Here is a 12,089-nt window from a genome sequence, read left to right on the forward strand (position 1 = left end):
ACATTTAAAAGCGTGCAGTATAGGCAAAGGGTGGCCTATTATGCAGCCAGCATAAAGTGGGAATTCAATGACATGGTAAAATACCATTATATTATTAAAATCTGTATGATAGGATTATAGGTGATTTTTATTTTCTTTTTATATTTGACAGTTTGTTTTTCTACAACTCCCATAAGTAATTTTACTGTTACGATAAAAAAGGTAAAATATGTATTTGGGGGGTGGAAATACGGTCTGTGGCTCCACAGAGTATTATAAATGGTGGACAATGTTGGATCTTGTCATGGTACTAGTTATTTCCTTCTTTTTTTTTTTAAGATTTTTATTTATTTGAGAGAGAGAGAGAGAAAGAGCACGAGTGGGTGGAGGGGCAGAGGGAGAGGAGAAGCAGATGCCTCACTGAGCAGGGAGCCTGATGCGGGGCTCCATCAAAGGACCCCAAGATCGTGACCTGAGCAGAAGGCAGACCCTTAACCAACTGAGCCACCCAGGCACCTCTAGTTATTTCCTTCTTAAAGTAAGGAAATGCCTTATTGGTCTTAGGTATTGGATATTGCAAAAATATAAAATGAAATGCTTAAATGTAACATTTGCAATTTAGTTGGCTAAAGGCAAAACAATGTATTTTTGAGAATACAAGTGAAGAAAAGAGAATATCTGAATATCTGTTTCTAAAGACTCTTCTAGATGTAAAATTTTATGATTGTGTGGCAAATGTGAATAAGTCCTTCCCACACACTCCAACTTAACAAAAAGCTCTGAATGTTATGACAAGACATATGGACTTAATCCCACTACAGTAGTTTCATGATGATGCCAGATGATTCAAAAAAATAATTAGCTGCCATGTTAAGAAAGTATCTCCATATATATATTTACATTTATCACACTCTAAAATAACTCTGAAAAACGGCAAGCTACGTTAAGAAGAGATAAGATAGCATCTTCAATTAAATTTTTCAATCTTCTTTTTAAAATGAAATCAGTTCTTTTTTTAAAGGAGAAAATATGGTAGCCTTCATCTTAAATAAATGAAAATTCTTACTTTAATCATTGAGTTATTTAATCTTAACTACACTTGTGCATATTACTGTATTCTTCAGCAATTTAAAACATTGTGATAGCTTAAGTCTCTCTCTATTGTATATTTCAATCCGAGCACAGTAAGCTGCATGTTACTACAAGTCTCTATTTATCACATCTCTATTAAAAAAAAAAAAAAAAGTCTCCAGGCTACACCTACACCCAATACAAAGTTAAAACTCAAACCCCTTTGAAACTCACAAACACCTTCCTGACGTGAAAGAAAGAAAGAAAGAAAGAAAGAAAGAAAGAAAAAAGAAAGAAAGAAGAAAGAAAGAAAGAAAGAAAGAAAGAAAGAAAGAAACCTTTGAATAACGAAGAACAGTGCTAAAAGAATAAATACTGAATAAATGAAAACTGCTTTTTAAAAATACTTCAAAATGCTTTTGTCCATTAAGCAATATCATTTTAACAGACAGACAATGACAAAGTGTCTCGAGTAATGTCAGAAAACCTCATTTGAAAGGAGGAAAAACACCACACAATTATGCAGGATTTGGAGTATATTTTAGTCCCTTATTAAGTACTGGCATAGGTAAATAGCTGCTATTCACCATGCCTCTGGGGAAAACCTCTTGGCTATGGAGGCTTATTAGTGTTAAGCATCTGAGAGCCATGGACTATAAAATAAAATCAATACCGTAACCTTAACTGTAAAAGTCAGAAAGATACTGGAAGAGTTCTAATTTAACAAGATTACAGATGAGATTTTAGAGGAGAACATTTGGGGAAAAGCCATGCATTTAGAAACATTTATGCTACAAGACATCTCAAGGTTTCTGTTGTTACTAATGCTGTTATTATCCGTGCTGGTAATGGTTAGGGTTGATTTAACTGATGTGTTACTTTAGTGGATTTACAGGAAAGTCCTAGAAATGATCTGGAACTTATTTCAAATAAAATCATTAAATTGAGGTAGTAAACTAATTGCTTAGGAACAATTATGATTTGATGTGGTTTCGTGTGGTAGAGAAAAAAATCACGAAAATGTTAAGGTCGTTAGTTCAGCAGCTCAATGCAAATATGATTACTCTGCACAATATTCTATTTCTCTTAATGGAAAAGTAGTCAAAACCGGTATAAATTGTAGTGTTTAAGTTCAACCTAAATCTATATTTTTCCTCTAACAAATGTAAATGAAGAAAAAAAGAACATTCTGTCAATGAAATTACTATGATGGCATATTTATTATCCTAATGGTTTTAGAAATCACGTGAAATTGATCAGTAACAAAACCTCTATTTAGTAATGGACCAATTACATTTGTGAGATAATGTCAATGAAACAGAATATTGTCACAGGATAATGGTCTCCTATTGCTACATCCCTAGTCATTTAGAGAAAATAAATGTTGCCGTCTGGCTGAGTCATTTATTTTCAAAGTAGGAGACACTGATCCCGTAACAAGGTTCTGTTATAATAACTCAATCTCTATCAATCATTTGTTGTACCAGGACGGCGCAGGACAGGACATGTATTTGTAAGAGCTGCACATTCCTCAGCTATAAGACAAAACATATGGTGCCTCCAACCACACAAACAGCCCAATTACTGCGTTATTCAAAGAGAGTAGTTAAACATTTTTAAAAAATTAGGAATCGGAAAACTTTCTGAATTTTCAAAAAGATCCGTGTTAAGGAAAGCTTAAAGACTCAAGTAACCGAAGATCTAAAAATTCTTTCATTCAATTAATTTAAAATCAAAGAATTTGGGACGTGAAGGGACCTTAGTATTCAACTCTGTTATTTTACAGATGAGAAAACTCAAAATTTACTGAAATTAAGTGTATTTGTCTAAGGGCACGCTAGTACTTGGAGTTTCCTGATCACCATTATAGTGCTCTAAGCATAAGGCAAAAAATTGAAACACAACTATTACACATATATTTATATATTATATATTTTTGATATATTGTATATATTTATATAGATCATATATCACATTTATTTATATATATCATTTATGTATTTATATATCATATATATTTATATATATCATATATATTTTTATACGATATTCTAGACTTCAGGATTATTTATTTCTTTTTTTATTTTTATCTTCTTTTTTTTTTTTTTTTTTAAGTAAGCTCTAGGCCCAACATGGGGCTTGAACTCATGCTCCCAAGATGAAGAGTCATGTGCTTTATCAACTGAGCCAGCCAGGTGCCCCAAGACTTTAGGATGGTTTATTAACAACATGTTAGTATTAAATGGAAATGAGATTCTTAACATGAGTGCAATCCAAGGACAGCACGCATGAATCCCTGGAGTCCGTGAACCCTTCTGATATTATGTGCATTTATCTGCATTTACGTTTCATATGTTAGGGGAAAAAACTGTAATAGAGGTTTTGTACCTAGCTTGCAAATCACATCACAATGACTTGTTTGGAAGGCAGTGTGTGGAGTATGGGTTCTACAGCTAAATGAACAAGTATTCCCATTCTACCTCGGCTACTTATCATCTGCGTGATTTATGTCAAATTTCTTAATCTCTGTAGTGATTAGTTTAATGAACTATAAAATGGTTTTTCTTTTAGTAGGGTTGAAAAGCAAAATACACGTAAAGTCTTGGCCCAGCCCTCAAGGGTAGTAAGTGCTCAGTAAACGGCAGCCACGAATGGCAGGAAGATCTGGTTTTCCTCATTTATCTGTATTTATTGAACAAAAAATTTTAATTTCTGTGGTTTCTTCAAGAAATAAATGACATAGAAAAAGGAGTTACTATAAAAATAGTTAATAAAGAAAAATAGTTAATATAACTATTATAGGTTAAAAAAAAAGGCTGAAAATACAAATATGGTAAACGGACCATTTTGGATCCTCATTGAAACAAAACAGTCTACAAGATATTTTGGGAAATTTGAACATGGAATATATATTAGGTAGTATTAAAGAATTATTGTCATATTTGTTACACTGACAATAGTATTGGGGTTTGTTAAAAAGAAAAGTCACTGTGTATTGAAACACAGGTATTTGTAAGTAAAATGACATAATGTCTGGGAATTACTGTTAAGAAAACTTCAAAAATCTGAGAGATAGTAAATGCAGTAAGATTGGCAAAATGTTGATAACAGTTGAAAGCTGGGCACAAGCAAGTTCACTTTATGATGCTCTCTGCTTTAACATTTTCCATAACAAAAAGGCTTTTAAAACATTATCCTTAACACTCAGTCCAAAGCTCTTCTCCACAATTATCTATCACAAGCACTCATAGCTTCAATTTTTTCTTAGTTCAAAAACTTTTAATCATGACACTAAAATTAAGAGATTATTTTTTTTAAAAAAAGCAGATATACATTTTACTATCTCAAAATTTTGTTTTGACAATTCTTCCAGAACCCTGGAAACTCACAAAATCACCTCTACACTTCCACTTTAGTTTCACAAGATCTAACAGACTCATGAAACTCCATAGAAAAACCGTCCATCTGCCAGGACACGTTAAGCAGTATTCAAATTTTCCTATTTCCCCATTTCTCCCTAAAGAGGTAAGTTTACATATTTATTCTCTAGATGGGTTGCAGAATAAAAGGGGAAAATAAAATCAGCCTTTAAAAAAGAAGACCTCAGCTCTGCTATTCATCATCTGGACCCTCTGGACAAGACAGCCCCTCACTGACCCTTAGATTGCTTAGCTGTATAAAATAAGCAGCCCAAACCACATCTTGCTAAAAGTTCTAATAATCTGTGTTCTATCTCTGAAAAATCAATCTCTTACTGTCATACAGTAACTCAAAAGAAACTGGCTTTCTAAACTACTTCAAAATAAACATGACATCAGTGTGTAAGAAGATTTGAAATCTTTTACCATTCCAAGAAACCCTGCGTGGCACGCAATTGTACCGAAGTACACGGTCTCCCGTGGGTTTTTCCACTATCCTATTTTAGGTTGTGTTCTATCAATCTAGAGACCCAGCATTAAATAGCAAGCTGTTATTTTTTCAAACTAATTAACCATTGTGGTTTTTCTGCAAAATGCTGCATTTTCAAGTCATTAAGTCTTGAGCACAGAAACAGGAGTATAACTTTCCCCATCTAGTATTGGTCCTGCTAACACGGACCCAGGTTTGCCCTATCCGAAAGGCTCTTCTTGGTTACAAAGCATGAAAGGAGCAAAAGCTTCTGCTAATTAGCAGGCAATGTAAGGAATTCTGACGAAAGGTTTCACCAATAATTTACTGTTTTCCTTTCTGTTTGAAGGATGCTCATGTTGTGACTTTTCAACTATAGCACCGTAGCTAAAGAAAGTGAAATACACCATGACAAAGGCATCCTGGGAGTTTGCTCTCCAGCGACATCATGATACATGGAGAGGTTCACGGAAAGTTTGGCAGGAACTGTAAATCGTTCACTTTCGATATTTTCAATAATAGGCTAAACAGAAAAAACACAAGCCTTAAAAATTGTGCTTGAACATTAAATTCAAACCATTTCTTCACATTTACTCATCAAAAGCACTTGTATCTCTGATTTCGTCTGGCTCAAAATTTGATATTTGAACATTTGACATTTAATCCTTGTGATACAAACCTTAAGAATGTAAGGAATTGTTGGTGTTCTCTCTGGTTCCCAAAGGGGGCTTAAAAATTCTTCCAGGAAGATTACTAAGCATTTGCCTTGCCATTTTCTAGGACTTCATTTAATGTTAATAACTCCCAGACAGTAGTTTTTCAACTATTTATAAAAGCTGCTCATTCACCCAGCTCCCATATTTCTGCAGACATCTTGAGATTATATCATTCGTCAGGCTGTAGTTTGGGCTAGAGCACTGTTTTCCAAAATTTGAACCTAGAACTTTCCTCCCTATAGATTCTTGAATGGAAAAAAAAAAAAAAAAGGTCCGGAAGTCACAAACTTAAGCACAGTCAATATCCACTCATAGACAGTCACATTGATGGTGCCCGCAGTACATTAAACGTTCTACAAATTCAATCATGAATGAAAAAGTTTACATTTTCATTCAGACAAAATTTTTCAAAGCCAGCTGAATACTCTTGTATCTGGCGTGCTTATTAACCTTCCTTAAACTCACACTAAGAAATGCGGGTGTCTGATTCTGGTTCTATCATTGTATTTCCTGCTCCTGGTTGAACTCATGATGTTGGGCTGGCATTATTATTCTCCACCCTGTGTTCCCTGGAGACTTTTGGTTTAATGCATTGGCTATTTAACACTATATCCTCATAGAACTCTATAAAGTGCAAACTGACATTTAGCACAACATTTAAAACTATATTACTAAAGAGAACTTTTGAAAAATTATTAGAAAGAAATCTCTAGGGCTCAGAAATCTATTAAAATTTCAAAAGACTAACTGAAGAGACTTATTTATGTGACAGACCGTACATTTTTTAAAAATTAGTGTTAGTGTTATTTCCTAGGACTCACAACAACCGGAACATGATGCCCAAATATTGCTTATTTGAGAGTCCAGTATGCATTTTTAAACTACCCTTAAAATTGTAATTACATACCAATATACTGCTAAGTAGTGTTAGTTTGTGCTAACATACCAATTCATTGGTTTTTGCCTATTTACTTCTCATAGTGCTTAAAGGTAAGCTGGTTCTGAGGCATGGAGACAGTCCCCTCCTAGTCTGGCTTACATGATTTATTTTCTATGAAGAACCCTTTTTCATAAATAGTAAAAAATTTTTTTTCTGCTCAGCAGGTCAAGGGCTGGAAATTTAATTTATTCATATTTATGTGCCCAATGCCTAGAAAACTTCCTGGCAAATAATAGGCATTTGATAAATGTTAATTGAGTCCAATTATCTGAAATCCTAAATGTGTAGGAATTAATAAAATTTTACTGCAAAGTCTTTTTGAATTTACATTTCATAAAACTAACATTATAAGTTGTTTAAATACTCATCAGACTGAGAAGCTGTTCAATTTTCCATTTAGAAAGCCCAGCTGTATATTACAAATATATTTACTGTATCATAAATGTCTATTAAATAGAGTTTTAGGAGCCTTTGATGCAGGCTTAGATGAATCTGCAGAGGCAAACACTGATATTGATAAAGCATTGTTTCAAATGTCCAAACATACCATTTGTCAGTCTGTTAAATTCCCAGGCATTAACGTACAACAAGATTTAGTCCCATAAAAGTAATTGGAATTGGAGGAAAAACCAAGACCTATCTCTTGTTTTTCCTCTTTTTTCAGAAGTGACAAAGAAACATTCTAATGATTTCAAGGAAAGTACATCAACTAGGAATTGAGTCTCTGAACTGACTCAGGTGGAAAAGAAATTAAGGTATGCAAGGTCTCAGATGGTATTTTTTCTGTGTTATTCTGTCAAATAAATAAAATCTTTAAAAAAAATTATAATTCTTTTATGACCAGGACATCGTAACTTTTCTGCCTTGTGGAATGAACATATAAATATAACTAATTATGTTTATAATACCCTAAAATAAACATACTTTTTCCATAATAATAATTAAATTATTAAAAGGTACGTAAATATTTGTCATTACATGAACCTAGATTTTCCGTTAAAATTTGCCTAATTGCTTTTTAAAATAAAGTGAGTATATTAATCTGGCTATTTTATTTTATTTTTTTAAAGATCTTATTTATTTATCTGACAGAGATAGAGACAGCCAGCGAGAGAGGGAACACAGCAGGGGGAGTGGGAGAAGTAGGCTCATAGCGGAGGAGACTGATGTGGGGCTCAATCCCATACGCCAGGATCACACCCTGAGCCAAAGGCAGACGCTTAACCGCTGTGCCACCTAGGCGCCCCTAATCTGGCTATTTTATATCCTTTACTTTGGCCTACTTGGAAAAAAATCTCAGTGGTTTGGGTTGGTGTTTCACATTAAAAGGGAAAGGAGAATGCCACATATTGTCCATAATTTTGCTGTCTTTGATTCTTCTATTTCAAAAATATGTATTGTTAAGTGCTATGGCAAGAATAGATTTTAATGCAAAGCTAACACTACCAGAATAAGGCATATTCAGGAAATAATTAATGGTAAATTTTAAACATTTCTGCCAATTATCAACACAAGCATATTTTAATCAACCAATAAGTAGTTATTGATTACCAATTAGCACAGGGCTTTGTGGGAGAAACAAGTATATGACAAGTACTAAAGCCATTATAAATATTGAGTGGTACTCAATATGCCCTTTACAATACCCCCTTCGTGACAGCCAAGTGTGTCTGAAGAACATTTGAAGATGGGCAAGAACAACCATTGGGCATTTTACTTGGCAAATTAAGAAAAAGGCAATTTTCTAAGAACAAAAGGACTGCATCTGGCTTAGCAAATTTATAAAGATAGTACTGTACTGCCCTCATTTTTTTATTGTAATTCAAGACTCCTTCCCACAATGGCCTATTGTGCACATTACAAAGTCTTCAGGGTCTTCAAAATTAAAGTGACAGAGTTTTTTTAAGCACACTTGAGAATGGATCGTTCTTCCTTACTCTTAATAAAATATGCCCTCACAGACTTCTCCCGTAATTCTAGTCATCTTGACAAAAGAAAATCACCAAGACAATACAATGATTTTACAAAGAGAAAGAATGACAGTTTCCCTTCTACTTTTCAAAAATGTTTTATAATATGATGTGAGATTGCCTGTATTCAATAGGCTGAAAGAGGGATCAATTTTTACAAAGTGACACTCTATAATAAAGAACACCTACACTTCTGAACAACACACCCGTTCCCACACATTCACTATGTTATTATTATTACCATTAGAATCTTTTCCAGAATAATTTTCTCAAGAGGAAAATATGGCTTTGTTTAAAACAAACTGACAATGCCAGTTAAACAAGCAGTAAAATAGAAAGGCTTGAGGGTTTTGTTTCTATTCTTACTTCTGCAAGTCTGGGGAAAGTTCCTATTACTTCTGGCCTTCACTAATGAGACTGATAGTCTGCCTATCAGTGTTTCATTTATCCAACAAATATCTTTTGTGCCCCTACTATGCACCAGGGTGCTGGCTACACAATGGCCACAATCGATAAGGTCCCCGCCCTCACAGCGCAGACGGATTCAGACAATGAATCCCACAAACAAGCACGTAACTATTTATTACGAGAACAATGAAGGAACACTACTGGGTGTCAGGAGAGGAAAACAGGAGCACCGGATTGAGATTGAAATTCCTCAGTTTAGGCTGGGACTTGAAAGATGCCCCCAAATTTGTGAGATGAAAAGTTAGAAGAGGAGAATCCCAGAGGGCGTGATTTAGAGGAAGGTCTTGGGTTTTGCCTTCCCAAGTATTAAAGCAGCAAGCAAAAGCGCCAGCAACAGCAGCAGGGAACAGGGCCGGCCCTTCCTGTGAAAGGATTCTGATTTCTCCTAAGAGGAGTGGGAAGTTACTGAAAGATTGAAGCAGGGGAGTAATACCGTGATATTATGTTTTATAGAAATTTTGTCTGTCTGGGGGTGCCTAGGTGGCACAGTCATTAAGCGTCAGCCGTCAGCTCAGGGCGTGATCCCCATGCTCTGGGATCGAGCCCCGCATCGGGCTCCTCCGCTGGGAGACTGCCTCTTCCTCTCCCACTCCCCCTGCTTGTGTTCCCTCTCTCTCGCTGGCTCTGTCAAATAAATAAATAAAATCTTTAAAAAAAAAAAAAAGAAATTTTGTCTGTCTGAAGAATAGATTTGGAAGGACGAAGGAGGTCATCTCAGAGCCAAAACTCGCCAGCTGATTTTCAGATCCTTCCACAAAATGACACATCACCTCTCCGTACTTCCTTACCTGTAGAGTGTGGGACCCCAGTGCACAACGCGGCCGTTCTGAAACTTACACAGCGTGTGGCTGTGGTTTTCTCTCTGGCAACTCTGCTCCCTTCTTTACCAGTTAAAAATCGCAACATGGTAAAGGAAACCCACTGAGTCAAAGTCCAATTCCTCCATGAAGATTTTTCACTTTTTTTTTCTAGTGGAATACACACACACACACACATACACACACACACACACACACATATATATATATATATATATTTTTTTTAAGTAGGCCCACACTCATCATGGAGCCCAACACTGGGCTTCAACTCACCACCCTGAGATGAAGACCTGAGCTGATATCTGGAGTCAGCTGCTTAACCAACTGAGCCACCCCGTGCGCCCTTCACCCAGGCACCTTGCTTCAGATGTGCAACAGCAAATAAGTCCTGAATAAGGAACTGATTTGGGTTTGAACTTCAGTTATTTGCCTCCTAAGATAACCTAGCGTAGGGCTCCCCAGCCTCAGAAACATACACTCAAGTCATGGGCTAAAAATCATTGTTAAAGAGATTTTTCTTTTTACATTTTTAGTAAAATGTAGAATTTGATTTAAAAAACAATTTTCAACTATCTTTTATGCTGTTGTTATAAGTCATATTTGCACACATACATACCAAGATATTGCAGTTAATTTTTTATTTTATTTTTTTAATTTTATTTTTTATAATAATTTTTTATTATATTATGTTAGTCACCATAGAGTATATCCTTAGTTTTGATGTAATGTTCCATGATTCATTATTTGTGTATAACACCCAGTGCACGTTAATTTTTTAAATTTTCATCCTTAACAATCTTCCGCTATTTGCAGCAAAAAGGCATGAGGATGTCTGATGAAATATATTTAACCCGACAGACTTTGAGAATGAAAAAGAGCTAAGTCTGAATTTAGAGAGCCAAATAATACCTATAAAGTTATATTTTTCCCCCAAAGCTGCCCCACAACTGGGTCATAGTTTCATAGTTTCATAGAAGGAACAACCAGATTGACTCAGACACAAAGTTGTTACATTACACTCATCTTTTTTGTTTATGCTGTACCTACTTCCAAAGGGAATTATGACTTCCTGTAAATGGGAACGGTCAGTAACTGTCCCCTGCGACCTGCTGGAAGTGTGGCTCCTCCCTGAAACACCCCATAGAGGGTAGCAAACTGATCTAATGGAGTCAGATCTTGCAGTTTGGCTGCGATCCAACCAGCGAAGGGAGACAAACCATAATCGGTCACATGCACGATCGGGGGTTCTAAAAGATCATTCTGTCTGGGAGAAAAAGCCCAACAGGGAAAATATGGGATTGTTCTAATGTCGATGACACATGACTAGTACATTATCTTCAAAATAATTTTACTGCAATCATTTTATGCAGAAAATATCATCCATATTGATTCAATTACCAAATTTTGACTATAGGAAATTTCTGAAACAAGCTGACATCTTACTCTGATGTCCCCAGAGGAATCATCTCATCGCTTACCTTGATCTCTTTCGTGCCATGTTCGGCTTCCAGCAGCTGGTGAATTCGGAGACGGATAGAAGTCTCCTGTCGGACTTGGTTCCATATTTTCGTCTATGGATATAGTTTTGGGTCTTTTGCTGTTAAAATATGACAACAGTTGCATTAATGGGATGTCTAAGGAGGTGTGTAGCAGGTTAAAGTATATAATTTGAGAAGATTCTTACTATAAAAATTTCCATAAACACAAGTAACAACATTTCAGAATCTTTTCTGAAATAATAGAGAGTATTCCAGACTTCAGGAGTAGCAAACCCTTCTAGTTGTATATATCGTTTATTATACCATATTATACCTGCCTAATGATAGGGTGCTTATTATATTTACCTTTTGAAATGTGTTTCCAAAGAAATTTCTGTAGTAAAAAGTGAATTCTTGATGTGATACGGGTACTAACTTTAAAATTATGAAGATTGCACCTGACTTATCATTACTATCAATGCTAATATTATTCATAGCATAGCGCTTGCCATACCAATGTCATTTTTTCATATTAATTCAAACATAAGGCAATGGAGTCAGTAGAACATGATCTTTGGAGTAGAACCGGCCTCGTATCAAATCTTGACTAGGCCACTCAATACTTCTTAAGAGTAAGCTCCTTAACCTTTCTAAACTCAGTTTAATCATTTGTAAAATGGAAATAATAAAACCTAGTTCAAAGAGGAGTGGTTGAGAGGATTAAATGTAAAGCTCTTAGTTGAGTGGCTGGCATTTAGAAG

The 12,089-nt window shown here is 35.2% G+C and overlaps 1 protein-coding gene across 7 annotated transcripts in view; it reads right to left on the reverse strand.

The window, feature by feature from the left end:
• NFIB (nuclear factor I B) overlaps positions 1–12,089 on the reverse strand; it is a 230,636-nt gene that overhangs the window by 50,084 nt on the left and 168,463 nt on the right. For all 7 annotated transcript variants that reach the window (XM_008689839.2, XM_008689840.2, XM_040631445.1 and 4 more), the window contains exon 6: positions 11,329–11,447. In XM_008689839.2, coding sequence (XP_008688061.2) covers positions 11,329–11,447 — 119 coding nt within the window. The remainder of the gene's footprint in view (positions 1–11,328; positions 11,448–12,089) is intronic.

The sequence above is a fragment of the Ursus maritimus genome, unplaced genomic scaffold (genome assembly GCF_017311325.1).
Source record: "Ursus maritimus isolate PB19 unplaced genomic scaffold, ASM1731132v1 scaffold_17, whole genome shotgun sequence".
NCBI classification, from domain to species: domain Eukaryota; kingdom Metazoa; phylum Chordata; class Mammalia; order Carnivora; family Ursidae; genus Ursus; species Ursus maritimus.